General features: G+C 39.2%; 1 protein-coding gene across 1 annotated transcript in view; it reads right to left on the bottom strand.

Annotated features, from left to right (window-relative positions):
* Positions 1-2,801: 2,801 nt before the first annotated feature.
* The window catches only part of LOC134673730 (zinc finger protein 37-like), a 103,259-nt gene continuing 88,827 nt past the window's right edge, over positions 2,802-17,233 (bottom strand). The window contains exon 10 of the mRNA XM_063531736.1: positions 2,802-5,097. Coding sequence (XP_063387806.1) covers positions 4,852-5,097 — 246 coding nt within the window. The 3' untranslated portion in view covers positions 2,802-4,851. The remainder of the gene's footprint in view (positions 5,098-17,233) is intronic.

The raw sequence follows: 17,233 nt of genomic DNA, 5'->3' as shown, positions 1-17,233 counted from the left end.
TTTGATAGTATGCGCAGCAAAACATTAGGAATTAAAATTTAAAAACAGCCAAGTGCGAGTCGGACTAACGGTTCCGGCACGAAGAGTTCCGTATCATTACACAAAAAACAGCAAAATAACACGTTTGTTGTATGGGAGCCCCACTTGAATATTTATGTTATTTTGTTTTTAGTAATTTGTTGTTGTAGTGGCAACAGAAATACCTACATCATCAGTGAAAATTTCAACTGTCTATCACTGTTCATGACATACAGCCTGGCAACAGACAGACGGACAGCGGAGTCTTAGTAATATGGTCCCGTTTTTAACCTTTGGGTACGGAACCCTAAAAAATACGAGTGTGGGTTCGTATTCGTAATACAACTGTCGTAAGGTACCTATTGAATTGGAACGCCACATTAACATACATAGGACTTTTTGTGGCATAAACGAGTGCCTGAGAAAATGAAACATCGATAAATCTGTTATCGAAAAGTCATAGATTAATATTTAAAATATGTATGTCAATAGGGAATATTAGGCAAAGCTCTGCGTAGATGGCACCTTTGTGGCACATACAGTAAACCAACCACATTGACACATCACACGTCACGTCAATCACATGGCCTACCGCGAAACAAGATAATCGAATTTTCGTTATCTAATCTCTCTATCACTCTTGCGATTTGAGCGATAAAGAGGCAGATAACTAAATATCGATTTCCGCGTTTACCGGTAGGCCCTTGTTAACAAACCGCCTTGATGCATCAATGTCATATTTTATTGTCTCTTGTCAAAAAACAGTTTAAGGCACAGTATGTATAAGTTAGTCTATGAATTTACTGAGTCGGTAGTGTTGCACTCTGGCTGCAGAACATTGCAGTAATATCCCCTATTCTACTTGCTGCAAATGAATTACAAAACGCTACATTTATTATGTAATAAAAAAATAATGTAGCGCATTATATGTATATTTAGTACTTAAACATAAAGTGTAGTATTCAGTGCTAAAAGAATAGAAAATTACCAATATATCAAAAAAGAAGAAGTTATCGAACGTGTTGTGTATTTCGCGGTAGCTATCTTCTTATAAAATGTAATAAATATCTACGTATAACGTTAAGGTAACATCGATAACAGACATGCCGATATTTTATTTTGTCAATCACTTTATTTTGCCACAAAAACTTCTATGTCTGCACATTAAAATTGATGGTGTGTAGTGTAGTGTTTTATCTCTAACGCTTACCAAAAACAAGTGTCCGCATATGTTGCACTTCTTGGTCTTTGGTTGTTTTACATTGTTGTGCCTGTCCAAATGCTTTTTCAGCGTCTGCGCCATCACCAAATACTGAAATAGTAAGAAACTAAATGTTTTGATATTCCAGGAACTGAAACGCATTTTTTTTCAAAGCTATTTCTGAAAATATGTACTTTGTCAAAACTAGTAAAGTATTATTTTATTTATTTAACAAAACTTGGGGCCGTGCAGTCGTAACGCTCAGAGTCATTTTCGGGGCCTAATAAAAAGACCGTTCGAGACTACGGGTGACCTTAGGGCTGGCTCATTCTTAGTAGGTCAAAGAATAAGAATAGATATTTAGCGTGGGAATGTAGTTACTGGCGAATTACCCTAGTACTGGCGAAATAGCGGGTAAGAAATAAAAATGTTTAAAAAAATATTTTTTCTCAAACATGCAATGAAATATTGATGTTATGTTCCTTATAATAGGCTGCGAAGTACCTATGACGTTTCAGGTGCGGCTAGGACAAAAGGTCGTAATGGAATTTCATACACATCTTGCAGGCTTAGGGCCGGCAAAGCCCTCTTTTTTAATTTTCATTTCACAGATATTTGTGACACAGCGTCGTGGCATTCATCCATTAAATAAAACTAGAGGCAGTATTTGTTTTATGGTTCGTAATGACACTCTGCCACTACGCCTATAAAAAAAAAAACAAAAAACAATGTTTGCTATAATTTGCAGTTTTATTTGTATAAAATCAACATGAACTTAATAAATAATACATTATATAATTTTATAATTTTAAATTATAAATTTAACTACACAAATAAAAACATTTAATATATTTCATCTAAACGTTAGCGGTAAAAAGGTCTACTCAAACACGCGTAGTTATATTTTTTAAATTGTTATGGAGGTAAAGTTGAAAAATATTCATTCTGTTTTATTGGATTTATGGTGCGTTGTTGATTTCTTGACTTTAATGTGAGTTCCGACGAAATAATGAAATTAATATTAATTGTAATCGTAGGTGTTGGAATTGGCAGCGTAAGCAGAATTGATTTTAAATAACTTGCTGCCTCTGCCGCCAAGTCAAAGACGAAGTATGTATATGGTTGCTTATGGCAATTTTATTATTTGAGAAACTAAGAAAAATGGCTTACAGTTTATTAGAAACAGTTTTGTGGCATATTTTAAATGAATGTAACTACAAATTCGTCAACACTGTGGAAATTATACTTATTTACTCCATGCATAAAGCAACTATGTATGTAAAACATGATATCAACATGAAAGACTATGTAAACTTATGTGACGAAAACGACAGTCAGACGGATACAAGGCGAAAAAATCAAAGATACATGAAAATATACGGGTAGTAAAAATACACGACTCGTGTAAAACATACGCATGATAATGATATAGGTACGTGTTGGTTATATTTTGGGTGTAGTTTACTTTTAGTTTTTTCTATAAATAAAACTTGGGTTTCGTTCATTTTTTATTTTATTTATTTCATTGCATGTTTTAGAAAAGCACTATACATACCTCGGCGGGAAATGGGGTTGCCCGCGCTCAGACCTATCCGTTTTCGTATCGTCTATATGTTTTCGGCCGGCAACCCCTTTCGTCCCGGCCTCTGTAGTAATGTACTATTATTGTCCGTCCCAGTTAGTTCAGTGATCGTCCCGTCCCCTTTCATCCTCGCGTCGACATCGTACTGTTTCAGCAAATGCCTGCGGAGACAGTGCGACTGCGAGAAAACTGTTTGTTATGGGGTGCTATTTAATCGATCTGCAGAATATTCCTATTTAGATGAACAAAAAAAAAAATATGGTCAGGAGAAATTGATACTTGGTCGGCAACTTTTGGTAGGCAAGTATTTCTAAACCAGTTCGCAATTAATGTCATACTGAGCTGCTCTAAATTGATTTGGTTGGCAAATTAATTATTTGAGCGGCAGTAAGCGATCCACCATTAATCTAATTTTGGTAAGCAATCAGTGGGTAAGCGAATTATTTCATTTTGGATTACAATTCAACTGATCCGCAAAAAATGGTTAGCTGAAAAATCAGTTGATCAGCAAAAACCCATTTTTCTAGCAACAGTTGGCTTCTGTGAAGGTCGCAGTTCTAACCTAACCTAACCCACTTTTCTAGTAGCAGTTGGCTTCTGTGAAGGTCGCAGTTCTAACCTAACCGAACCCACTTTTCTAGTAGCAGTTGGCTTCTGTGAAGGTCGCAGTTCTAACCTAACCTAACCCACTTTTTCTAGTAGCAGTTGGCTTCTGTGAAGGTCGCAGTTCTAACCTAACCCAACCCACTTTTCTAGTAGCAGTTGACTTCTGTGAAGGTCGCAGTTCTAACCTAACCTAACCCACTTTTCTAGTAGCTTGGTCTGCGCCGCGCATGTCACGTGGTCTGATTCCGCTCCGCCCGCAACTCTGCTGATTTTTCAAATCAAATGTAATCCACTTTATTATATCAGCTTACCATTCCTTTAATATGCATACGTTTCAATTAAACTGCTTAGAAACATTATTTTTCTGCCGACCAATTTTTAAACCTTCCTGATCAAATAATAATTTTGCGGACCAAGTATTTATTAAGCTGATAAATTATAATAAAAGCAGACCGATATTGGTTTATAATGTTGACCGTTTGTGAATTATTTGCTGAACATGAGTTGTAGCTCGATTTTTATTTATTGCCTATAAAATATTTGTATGCTTTCCAAATGATTTAATTGCTATTTTTTTTTGGAGATCAATTTTAAAAACAGCTGACCAAATAATTAGTTACCTTTGTTATGTTACGATTACGCTCTTGATTTAATTTAGGTACTACACTCTGGTAATACTAAGTCAACAACAAGATTGAAAATATTCATTTATTTCACACTTACCTGCTTCACTTGTAACAATATAATAAATCCATGCAAATCATTCTTATTCTACTATAAGATACGTCCCGCACTAGCGTCTACCGAGCGTCCGTCTAGTCCACTGCTTGACGTTGGTACAAATGCGACGCTATCTTTCCATAGCGCAGACATAATAGACGCAACTTAAAACACGCTATTATATTAGCCGCTTTTAAAATTGTGAGTTAATAATCAAAGCTACCATTTTGTCGCTTACAATAAGGATGACATCTTTATACATATAACCTGTCCGAGCGTCCTTATTGGAAGGACTATGTGGTACCGATGTTGAAAACTACATTTTGCAAACATGTATAGGTATACAATACAATAATCTGGTACGAAGTACAGTCGGCAATAACTGTTTTTAAAAATTAATTTATTGGCAACTTATTTTGCACATCACCAATTAGAAAAGGGGCTTTTTTTCTCTCTACTGAGAGGGATTTTTCTGCCCTGCTAGGAGGGATCAAAGCGGCACTTTTCTTCCCTGCTAGGACGGATCAAAGTAACACTTTTCTGTTCTAGTTTTATGCACATTATTTTTTAATCTTAAATAATATTTGTCAACATTACAACTACCTCATAGGTGATGCGAAAAGCAGTATGTGTCACGTGGTAGCAAAATTATTTCCATATTGGGCGTAACACCCTTGAATCCCTCACTACGCTAAGGATTCTATTATAGAATCCTTCGCTTCGTTTAGGAATCAAAGTACAACCTCGCCGTAAACACGTCACTTTGCTCCCTTGCGACACAATCTACTATTTCCCTCCCAGTCATTTCAGTGATCGTCCCGTCCGATTTCACCCTGGCGTCAATGTTGTGCTGCTTCATCAAGTGCGTACGAAGGCAGTGCGGCTGCGAGAAAGCCGTTTCGCAGTGCGGACATCGGTACGGTCGCTCGCCCGTGTGTGTGTACATATGGTAACGTAGACTTAAGGTGTCCTGAAAAGAAAAACTTTAACTTAGAATGTTACATATTATTATATTATATGTGCCATTCTCGATCAAAGGGTATTATTGTCGGTTGTCAATAAGGCGCTATTCCATATAGCTTGAATTAGAAATCAACCTTATTGACAACCGACAATGTGGTACCTTTTGGTTTAGTGGTACCAACAATAATAATATCATGGACGAATGAAATTAGGTCAACTAGGTGTCTATTGGGTGTCTATACAAAATCGAGTTCCTCCAACATTCAGCGCCATCTATTGGACGAAAGTTGAATTATTTTAACCACATGACGTTTTATACCAAATGCATCAACACTTTCAGCAACGATGCTGCAATGCCGATCGTAACATGCGACTTTTGAACACATCAGGGGCATCTGAAGATTTGCAGGTATAAGAGTTTCTTTTTTATGACAAATAGTCAAAAATATGCACAGACAAATACCTAATCGATTGCTTTAAATGCCAAAAAAAAGTTGCATCACAGGAAATAAAATGCGTTTGTACGGGACAGCCCGTGGAATGCTCCATCATAGAGAGCTTATAGTTTGTCGCGGACTTCCGCGATACATATATTACAAACGGCAACACGTGCCCCGGGCGCCGTCCAAGGGGGGGGGGGGGCGCCAAAATGGGCAAAAGACTACCTCCCCGCATTGCCAAAGGCACAGCAGGAAAACTTTTGTCAGTCGTATTTACCACCACTGTAAAGTGTGAAATGCGGATAGTAATCTAGCCCACAGCTCAAAAGAGAAAGCCGATCTTTTAGGTACTCTTTTTTGCCTCGAACTCGACCTTGAAAGACGACGGTAGCGCCCTACCGCCCACCATCCCGCAGTGCGAATACTCTATGCCAGAAACTTCTATCAAGCAGAGGGATATTCGGTGGGAGTTGCTACGCTTTCGTTTTATAAGGCGAGCGGGCCGAGTGCTTCAGAGTTGTGTTCCGTGTTAGCGCGTCTTTTCCCTCAGGGGTCTCCTGTCGGGAAGTAACCATCTTATGGACTGTCCAAGAGACTACCTATGCAAATGGATCGCTAGCCCTTTGTCCGGCAGGCGCATATGAGCCGTAGTAGACGGAGCCTACTCCAATAGCTGCTGCTGCATATCTGTGACATGTTGTCTATCGGACGATATACAGGCTGGTTAAAAATAACTACATTCCCGTTGCCAGGGAGGTTTTGGGATTATACTGAGCAACTTTTACTACGGGACCAACCCCGAAATCGCAATCGCAATCCCATAGAAAATGGACCAACCAAAATGTATGAACCAGCCAAATTTTTTTTCGCGACTGAGAGGTTGGTCCCGTAGTAAAAGTTGCTCATTATAATCCCAAAACCACCCTGGCAACGGTAATGTAGTTCTTTTTAGGGTTCCGTACCCAAAGGGTAAAACGGGACCCTATTACTAAGACTTCGCTGTCTGTCCGTCCGTCCGTCCGTCCGTCTGTCTGTCACCAGGCTGTATCTCACGAACCGTGATAGCTAGACAGTTAAAATTTTCACAGATGATGTATTTCTGTTGCCGCTATAACAACAAATATTAAAAACAGAATAAAATAAAGATTTAAGTGGGGCTCCCATACAGCAAACGTGATTTTTGAACAAAGTTAAGCAACGTCGGGCGTGGTCAGTACTTGGATGGGTGACCGTTTTCTTTTTGCATTTTTTTCAGTTTTTTTTTGCTTTATGGTACGGAACCCTTCGTGCGCGAGTCCGACTCGCACTTGTCCGGTTTTTTATTTAGCCAACCTGTATACAGGCGTCTTCGCTGGCTCGGCCACGTTTTGAGAATGGAGGAGGATCGCGGCGCTAAGAGGGCATACCTGGGAAGCCCGGTAGGGCGGAGGCCGATCGGACGTCCCAGGTATCGCTGGGGCGATGCGGTTGAAGCGGACTTGCGCGATCTCCATGCCGATAACTGGCGGGAGATGGCACAGGATCGAGACAACTGGCGTGTACTCGTGTCGGAGGCCAAGACTCATTTTGGGTCGTTGCGCCATTAAGTAATTGTAATTGTTGTATACAGGTGTTCTCTACCGCTCCTAGGTAAGTACAATGAGCTGTTGTCTGAAGAATTGTTTGACATGCTGCCTTGTTGCAACGGTGACAACTTGCATCACTGCACCGCTCGCCGTATTAGGATAGGCATAGTGTTTATCCTCACACCCTAGAACCTAAATGGTCACGCACTGTGCGGTTTAAGAGGAATTCCTTTCACAGCGGGCGGGAGGAAATTTGTCGAAAAAAGGGAGCATTCCACAATAAGTTGAATAAGTTCCCTTTTCTCGAGAGGCTACAGTATGGAGATCTCCAAAAAAGAAGTGCATAAGTTTTAAAATGGTCGGCAACGCGCATGTAACACTTTTGGAGTGTAGACGTCCATATGATGCGGTGACCGCTTACCATCAGGTGGGTCGTAAACATGTTTATCTACGCACATATCATTAATGCTCTAAAATGCATTCAGAAACCGTAGGAAATGACCAGCATTATGACAACCAATTTTACTATGAGTACTTTTTTATCTGTGGTAGTAGGTAAAATCTGTACTTTAAAGTTATAACTTTTTAGATTTTTTACTGGAATCAGTTATGTAACGCTGCCATACATGACCCAAAAATTTTTTATTAAGCTATGAGCTTCATCACATCTGATATTTGAGTAATTCTAAGCATTTCTAGCCTGGGGTGGGGGGGAGGGTGGGGTACAAAGACGGCCGCCACCCGTCATCTTTAAAAAAAATCTATTCTGATCCTGGTGGGTACTTGGGCAAGTTTGGTATCATTTTCGTATAAACCAAAGACGTAGAATTCATTGCTGATATTTGTTTTTTTCAGTTTCATAGTAATTTTACAAGAAAAACGTAAAAAGGTGAAAAATTTGGTTGGAGATTTTTGCTACGCGGAGCCGAAACTACAAAAGATAGAAAGTTGAAATTTGCACACTAGATTACATTTATAAAGTGTACAAGAGATAAGAAGCGATTTTGGGAAATTCAACCCCTAAGGGGGTTAAAAAGGGGATGAAAGTTTGTATGGGGTTCAAGTTTTATTTTAAGCTAGGAATTTGAAACTTCGTAAAACGATATATTATAAACATACAAGAAAACTAATTTCAGCGTTTTTGAAAATTCATCCCCTAAGGTGGTGAAAAAGGGGTTGAAAGTTTGTATGGATATCAAAAAAATTATCGAACGCGGGACTTGAATCTTTGTATTTGGGGATATTATTAAAAGACAGGAAAAGTAATTTCAGCGTTTTGTAAAATTCATCCCCTAACAGGGTTAAAAAGAGGTTGAAAGTTTGAATCCATTACAAATCCGAGTAGACACACATTTCTTATTGCCTCCCAGGCTTGAAATGCTTAGAATTACTCAAGGAACATATATGATTAAGCTCATAGCTTAATAAAAAATTTTTGGGTCAACTTTATAACTGCCTCCGCTATTTGTAAGGTTATGAGTTATGAGTTTAAATTTGGAACAGCTGTCAAAACTCAAGTGGGTGTCTATTCTAGTATCCATAGATATTAAAACAATTATCGATACGAAACGTCAATTCAGTATATTTTTTAAATATAAACCGTACGACATTTCATCTCGAGTGACATGAGAATAGGGACTTCATTCGTTTGTTTATGAATAAAAAAAAACTACGGATGCGTGACATGTCTGAAAAAAGTTTTCATTTACCGCCATTTGACGTACAGTTTATCTTTTAATTAGTTTTAGGTATAAAATTAATTTGTTTTGTTGTTTTTAAACAAGTTTTAAGCAAAAGTTTCATGTAAAATGAGTGATAAAAAGATATTTATACCTCGTTTTTTTTAGCATTAGAAAAAAGGTAAACAATCTTGACGTGTCTTTTAATTGAAAAACACATTTTTAAAATAAGTTACGTCAAATATGTAACAATTATGAATCTAATACGATCATTTACATTCTTCTGCTTTCATAAGTAATACTTTCTGGTTTTTAAAAAGCGTTTTTCAATTAAAAGACAATACATGTCAAGATCGCTTACCTTCTTGCAAGTTCTTTCTAATGCTAAAAAAACGAACTATAGGAGACGGCACCTCTCAAAGAGTTCCGCCAGAGAACAACGATGGATGTCGGCTGAAATACGAGGTTAGTGAATGTATAAAAGAAGGTAATTTTTTTTATATGTGTGTAGATAAAGTAGTGTATGTAATTGTACATAATTAGGCATTAAAACACTCGTGTGATCCTTTTAAGAAACTCACTTCGTTCGTTTCTTAAACCCACACTCGTAGCAGCGGCAACAGAAATAATAGTATTTCTGCATGATGGCATCTGTGAAAATTTCAACTGTCTAGCTATCACAGCTCATGACATACTTAGTGACAGACGGACGGACGAACAGACGGACAGCGGAGTCTTAGTAATAGGGTCCCGTTTTTACCCTTTGGGTACGGAACCCTAAAATACGTGTGGATGTGTGGTGTGTAATATTATATTTGTGGCGTTCCACGGCAAAAGGTACCTTATGACGGTTAGTGCTTACGCTCTTATTAACGATGATCTAATAATAACGCGGTGCCACATAACGTAAGCGCCAACCGCCATATGGTACCTTTACCCGTATGTCACATTAAATTTGATGGTGGTGTAGTGTTTTATCTCTAACACTGCGTCTTACGTAAGCGAACAACTCGCGAACGCGACACGGCGCCGCGCGGCGGGCCCAAGGCGTTCGCAACGAGATCGCTCACGTGGGACACTTCTATAGGTATCAATTGGATTGATTCACCTCGCGCCGCATCGCTTCGCTTCACGTTCGCGTGTTGTTCGCCTACGTAGTACGTTGCGTAACACTTACCAAAAACAAGCGTCCGCATATGTTGCACTTCTTGGTCTTCGGTTGTTTTACATTGTTGTGCATGTCCAAATGCCTTTTCAGACTGTCTGACTTCGCCAAATACTAGAATAGTCATAATTTAATAAACAAAATGTTTTGATATCACAGGATCTAAAACGCATTTTATTTTCAGATCGATTATTTTCTAAAATATTCACTCAATCAAATAACTATTAAAATTTAAATTTAAATAATGTTTTTTGCAAAAGCTTTTATCGCTTACCTACTGTATTTTCTTTTCCACAGTCAACTAATACTCATCAAGTCAACAACCCCAAATAAAATTATTTTGCATTGTTTTATCACAGTTCCCATAGCCACCTGACTCAGTCTTCCATCATCAGATCAGTGCCATGTCATCATAATATTGAGTGTCATACGATTTACATGTGAATGCAAAACTTTATGCCAATCGGATACCGGGAAGTGGGACAGTCAACGGTAAAAATATGGGTGTACAAACCATTTCAAAAATATGTCCCATAACTCTTATGTCAGTGAATTAAGAACTATGGGACATATTTTTGAGTAAGTTGTCTACACCCATATTTTTACCGTTGACTGGACAAATTTCGTCCAACTTTTAACTCACACTAACTAACATACTAACAGGGCAAGTTAAATAAAAGCTTGTAATTTTTTTTGGGGGGGGGGCCATAAAAATCCATGTAATACCAAAAATGCCTTACATCATATTGGAAAAGGGCTGATAATCTTCAAACTGCTGAATCGATTTCTATCAAACATAGCTAAAGAACCTCAAGGAAACTCTCTTTCACGAAAAAAAATGGCATCGAAATCGGTTCATCCGTTAAGAGAGCTTCGATCCCACAGACAGACAGACATTGGCATCAAACATATAACATCCCTCCTTTTGCGTCGTTGTTAAAAATTGGTGTTGGAAGTTTTTAATGAAGTTTTGAATTTGGAAATTAAGATTTTATCCTTTTAAAGGCCGAGCCAGACCGGTCTGCGTGTGCGTGACGTGCGCGTGTGCGTGCGCTAAAATGTTGGAGCCGCACACGCACACGTCACGCAAGCGGTGTGCTGTCTCTCATAAGGATCTGTATACTACAACGCCGCACGCGCACGTGCACGTCACGCACACGCAGCCGGTGTGCACAGGCTTTAAGATAGACGTCCACCGGACCGCATCGCACACATGGCACGCAACGGTTTTTAGTATTTTTTGTATTGAAAGTCACACAAGTACATCTACTGATCCGCACCGTGCGATGGGTTATACCGGGTATTTACCAGTGGTAACTACTGGATTTTTTCCCCACCTTGGGTAACCACTGAAAAAAAAAGCGGCCAAGTGCGAGTCGGACTCGCCCGTTCAAACTCTCGTTCATGGTAATGTACATCATATATTTTCTTTAGTTTTATCATTCTCTTATTTTAGAAGTTCCAGGGGCGGGGGGGGGGGGGGGGAGGGGTTAGGGGGGACAGACATTTTACCACTTTGGAAGTGTCTCTCGCGCAAACTATTTATCATCATCATAATTTAAGAGCATGGCTCTTGTCGGTGGAGTATGCGCCAGTTTTCGCGGTCCTCGGCCAGGTTCTTTAGGTCCCTGTAAGACACGACATTTGCTTTTGCTTTTTAACCGACTTCCAAATCTCAAAGAAGGAGGTTATCAATTCGGTTGTATGTTTTTTTTTTTTATATTTTTTTTTATGTTTGTTACTCCATATCTCCGTCATTACTAGATCGATTTTGAAAGATCTTTTTTTGATTGAATGTATATGCATACAGATTGGTCCCGTTTTTGTCAAAACCCAGTTCTGATGATGGGATCCATGAGGAATCGAGGGAACTCCTCAAATCTTAAAGGCATACATATAGTGATTTTTGGGTTTTTATCAACAAATCAAGCATATACACTCAAAACAGTGACATTTGATGAAGTGGAACTGCTGATGATGATCAGAACGGAACTCTTTAACGACGCATAGTTCACGGTTGGCGATTCGTCCTCTTCGTTATGTTTGTTAAGCAAGTTAAGTTTTTAAGCCACATTTTTGTCAAGCTCGAGTTCTGATGATGGGATCCATGAGGAATCAAGGGAACTCCTCAAATCTTAAAGGCATGCGTATAGAGATTTTTGTATTTACATCAGAAAATCAAGCATTTTCATTAAAAACTGTTGCATTTGATGAAGTGGAACTGCTGATGATGATCAGAACAGAACTCTTCAACGACGCATAGTTCACGGTTGGCGATTTGTCCTCGTCGTTATGTTTGTTAAGCAAGTTAAGTTTTTAAGCCACATTTTTGTCAAGCTCGAGTTCTGATAATGGGATCCATGAGGAATCAAGGGAACTCCTCAAATCTTAAAGGCATGCGTATAGAGATTTTTGTATTTACATTAGAAAATCAAGCATTTTCATTAAAAACTGTTGCATTTGATGAAGTGGAACTGCTGATGATGATCAGAACAGAACTCTTAAACGACGCATAGTTCACGTTTGGTCGATTTTTCCTTTTCGTTATGTTCGTTAAGCAAGTTAAGTTTTTAAGCCACATTTTTGTCAAGCTCGAGTTCTGATGATGGGATCCATAAGGAATCGAGGGAACTCCTCAAATATTAAAGGCATACGTATAGATTTTTTTGTATTTTCATCATAAAATCAAGCATTTACATTAAAAACTGTCGCATTTGATGAAGTGGAACTGCTGATGATGACCAGAACAGAACTCTTCAATGACGCATGGTACACGTTTGGTGATTACGAATTTCGATTTTGACTTGGACTGGGACCCGGACTCGGACTCATACCCGGATCCGGTTCGGACCCGGATCCGGTTTGGACCCGGAACTGGACTCGGACCCGGATTCGGACTCGGACTCGGAACCGGACTCGGACCCGGTCTCGGACCCGGACACGGACCCGGACTCGGACCCGGACTCGGACCCGGACCCGGACTCGGACTCGGACCCGGACCCGGACTCGGACCCGGACCTTGATCCAGAAAACCACTATGATACCTTAACTAAATAAACAACTATGATTACTTACCATAAAATTAATGTAGGTATAAAGTACGATGATGCCAATCTTACTAGCCCCTCCCGCTTAAACCCCCGTACACCGCACGGCATGCGCCATTAAGTGGGTAAGGTTAGGTTTGAACTGCGATCCTCACAGAACCGAACAAGGATTAGGTTAGGTTAGAACTGCGAGCCTTACAGAAACGAAATGCTACTTGAAAAGTGGGTTTGATTAGGTTCGAACTGCGATCCGCACAGAACCGAACTGCTATCTGAGGAGTGGGTTAGGTTAGGCTAGAACTACGACCCTCATGGCTCCTCTACAGGATGGGCCAACGCCGGCCACTCCAAGGGACGCAGCCATGCGGTAGAATGAGATAGCAATATCACTTGCTCCCTCTAACGCATAAATGCGTCCCTTGGAGTGGCCGGCGTTGGCCCATCCTGTAGAGGAGCCATTATACAGAAGCGAAATGCTAGTAGAAAAGTGGGTGGTTTTACCTCCTTTTCTACATAGTGTACCATCTACAGTAATCTTTCATCGGCCCCCATGGAAGTCGGTTTTTTTTTCTTAAAAATTATAGTTGTTGTATATAGCTTGCTCGTGGTTTTCCTCTTCCTCTCCTAGCTTCGATTTTGCCTTCTAATATAGTTTTAAAGAAAGTGTCGTGTCTTATCAAGTGACCTATCATTTTGCCTCGTCTATTTTCTATGGTCCTCAGTAGGTTTCTTTTCTCTCCAACGATTTGCAGCACTTCCTCGTTCGTTTTTTTCTCCGTCCAACTTATCCTCTCCATTCTTCTCCACAACCACATCTCAAAAGCCTCTAATCGTTTCCTATCCTTCTGCAGCATTGTCCACGTCTCACACCCATACAAAGCGATGCTCCAGATGTATATCTTAATTAGGCGTTTTTTTGTACTCTTGGAGATCCTAGCCTTAAGCAAAGGTTTTTTGGCGTTGAAAGCTGTTTTTGCCATTGCTATCCTTGATACTATTTCATCTGTACATCTGGAGTCTTGCGTAATTAAGCTGCCTAAATATCTAAATTTGTTTACTTGTTCTATATGTGTCCCTCTGATATCAATTTGTTCCTTAACCGGGCGAAATTTTGAAACAATAAGTGTTTTAGTTTTATTAGTGTTAATTTTGAGTCCAAATTGTGTAAAAATTAAATCCATCTGCTCCATTACTTTTTTTAATTCATTTGAGCTTGGGGCCAGTGCTGCTATGTCGTCCGCAAATCTAATAAATACTATTCTTTCCCCATTAAATTTGACTCCTCCTTCAGTTTCTTCTAAATTTTTTCTAATGGCACACTCTATGAATATATTAAAGATAAGGGGTGAAAGTGGACAACCCTGCCGCACTCCTTGCTTTATCCTTGCTCTGCAACTTTCTTCTCCCACACTGATAATTGTCTCCTGTTCCTTATATAAATTGAAAATTATTCTTCGGTCTCTGAAGTCCAAGCCTGCCTCCCTTAAAATTCCCATCATGCTCTTCCAATTGACCCTATCAAAGGCCTTTTCCAAGTCAATAAAGGCTATATGTGTGTTTTGGCCCAAGTCTATTCTCCTGTCAACAACCATTCTCAGCGCCAGTATGGCCTCTCTCGTACCTTTTTTCTGTCGGAATCCATATTGGTTCGGTCCAAGGTATTCTTCCATAACCGGTCTAATTCTATTTTGAATAATTTTCAGTAGTATTTTCGACGCCTGTGAGATTAAGCTTAGTGTCCTGTGTTCTTCGCATTTTAATGTGTTCGGTTTTTTGGGCAATGTGATAGTTTTACTGACTTGGAAATCCTTTGGTATAACTCATGTTTTGTATATATCTTGTGTTATCATAAAAATCTCTTCTTTGATGGGGTCACATTCTGCGTACTTAATGTATTCAATGTATAGGCCATCATCACCTGCAGCTTTTCCATTCTGTATTCCTATTAGCGCCTTGTTGAATTCTTCCCTAAGTATATCCGGGCCCATTCTATCTTTATCAACTGTTATTTCAGGTTCTATGTCCTCTATGTCCAAGCCTTGACCCGCATATAAGTTTTCTATACATCTCGTATATCTCTTCCATCTATTTATAATATCCTTCTTTCTATTTTTGTGTGAAAATCTTAAGCGGTTCACAGAATACATCTACTTACCAAGTTTCAACAGTATAGTTCTTATAGTTTCGGAGAAAAGTGGCTGTGACATACGGACGGACAGACAGACAGACATGACGAATCCATAAGAGTTCCGTTTTTTGCCATTTGGCTACGGAACCCTAAAAACCAGTAGTTACCACCAACATTTTCTTAGAGTCAAAGAGAATATAGCCACTACGTTTTAAGAGACGGGACTCCCTTACTCGCCAATGAAATCAATTATGCATACCTACATCTAGTGACACACGCACAATAACACACGTCAAACGTCAAAATTGAGTCAAGCAACGCGAGTGCCAACATAGCGAAACGAATAGTGCAGTACGCGCGCATTCCTGGCATTTATCGATAAGTTATCCGTGGTACCTTTCGGATGATACATAATAAATAAATAAAAAATATCGATAAAAATATAAAACAAATAACTTACAGTCTAACCCCCTTATAAACGTTTACTAAAGTTAACAAGCCGATAATTGAATAATCGTTAGTCCCTTTCCATCATACTAATACGTCGGAAAGGGACAAACGATTACTATTGGTTTGTCAACTTTAGTAAACGTTTATGAATAAGGGGGTAAGTATTTAATTTATTTTTATTCCGGTGAATATTTTCCCGTGGAGCTAAAACAAAGAAACCGTTTATGTCTCATTATACTCAAACACACATACATAAAAAAGGCGTAAAATTAAAATTGTCTATGGAAAATCAACTCTCCTTCTTCGGGCCTACATTTTTTCACACTTTATAAGGCATAAGGGTGTCATAAATTATGCAAAAATTAAACCCTATCACTATGAAATAAAGTTCAGAATCATGTGGAAATATATTCTCTCTGCCTTATGAAGGTTTAGACTTGCCGCCTTTTTTTACTGACAAAGTGGGCGTGCCAAAGTAAGCTTTGGAATATTAGTTAAATCCATCAGTATTCGATCTTGGTTAGGCATAACATCACTTTTTTGCCCTACAAAGGTTAAGGAACAGAATAGTATTAATTGTCAACAAATAAGTAAAATAGCTTACCAATGCCTATTTCAATATGAGGTATAGCTGGTACTGCGCTACATTCATAAATATGTCATGGAAAATCCACCAGCAAATGCTCTGATAGAGGTTGTGCTTTAATCTTAACTGTTGGTATGGACATGGACCTAGAATAAAAACAAAACTATTAAACTAAGGTAAGCAAAATACACTATAATTGAATCGCTTATTTAAAGGAGACATTTGAAAGTTTATGACATACCCTTTCATTATTAGAGCAATTTATTTTGAATGTTATCTGATCAACATTAAAAAAAAATTGCTAACCTTTTTTTTAGACTGCTGGCTGTTCTTTCAGAAACAGTTGGGTTGAAAATGGTCATCACAAACAAACTTAGTTTGGTATTATTTCCCAATTGAAATATAGGCCAAGTCCTCATTACCTATAATTTTCACCCAATGTCTGCAACTGATAAAATATGAAAGTTATCGATAGTTATAGTTACCAAGAGCAGCATTAGTGTTAAGGTGCGTCTCGATATTGCGCGGCGGCCGCGCGAGCAATGTTCGACCGCGGCACACCTGTATTTTGGCGACACCATCTAGAGCTTATGCGCAGCGGCCGCGCGCGGCAGGCGATCCGACGATCGACCACATTATATCACAAAAAAAATATTATTCGAATCGAAGTATAGCCAAATAGAAAAATGATCTGTTTCTATAATCACTACATTTACTGTTCAATAGAAACTGTTTAGTGCAATATAATTTAATTAAAGTACGACACTTTTCATTATCTATGTATGCTGCCGCGCGAGCCAACTGAAATATATACACACCCGTCCCAACTGCGCGCGAACATTCCTTTGCCGCGCGTCGAAACACCGACAGTGAATGGTTCGTCGCGCGGCACGTTCGAGCGCGCCAATGTTCGAGTTGGCGCGCGCGGCAGCCCGGTATCCATTGCGCGCGATGCCGCGCGCGCCAATGTTCGATAGCTTGCCGCGCAATATGGAGACGCGGCTTTACAACAAAACAATTTTTTAAAGGTTTTAACATGGTTTTAACGAATAAAGTATGTCCACAATCGTGCTTTCACGTTAC

The sequence above is a fragment of the Cydia fagiglandana genome, chromosome 19 (genome assembly GCF_963556715.1).
Source record: "Cydia fagiglandana chromosome 19, ilCydFagi1.1, whole genome shotgun sequence".
Classification (NCBI taxonomy): Eukaryota; Metazoa; Arthropoda; class Insecta; order Lepidoptera; family Tortricidae; genus Cydia; species Cydia fagiglandana.
This window is presented reverse-complemented; position numbering and strand designations above follow the sequence as displayed.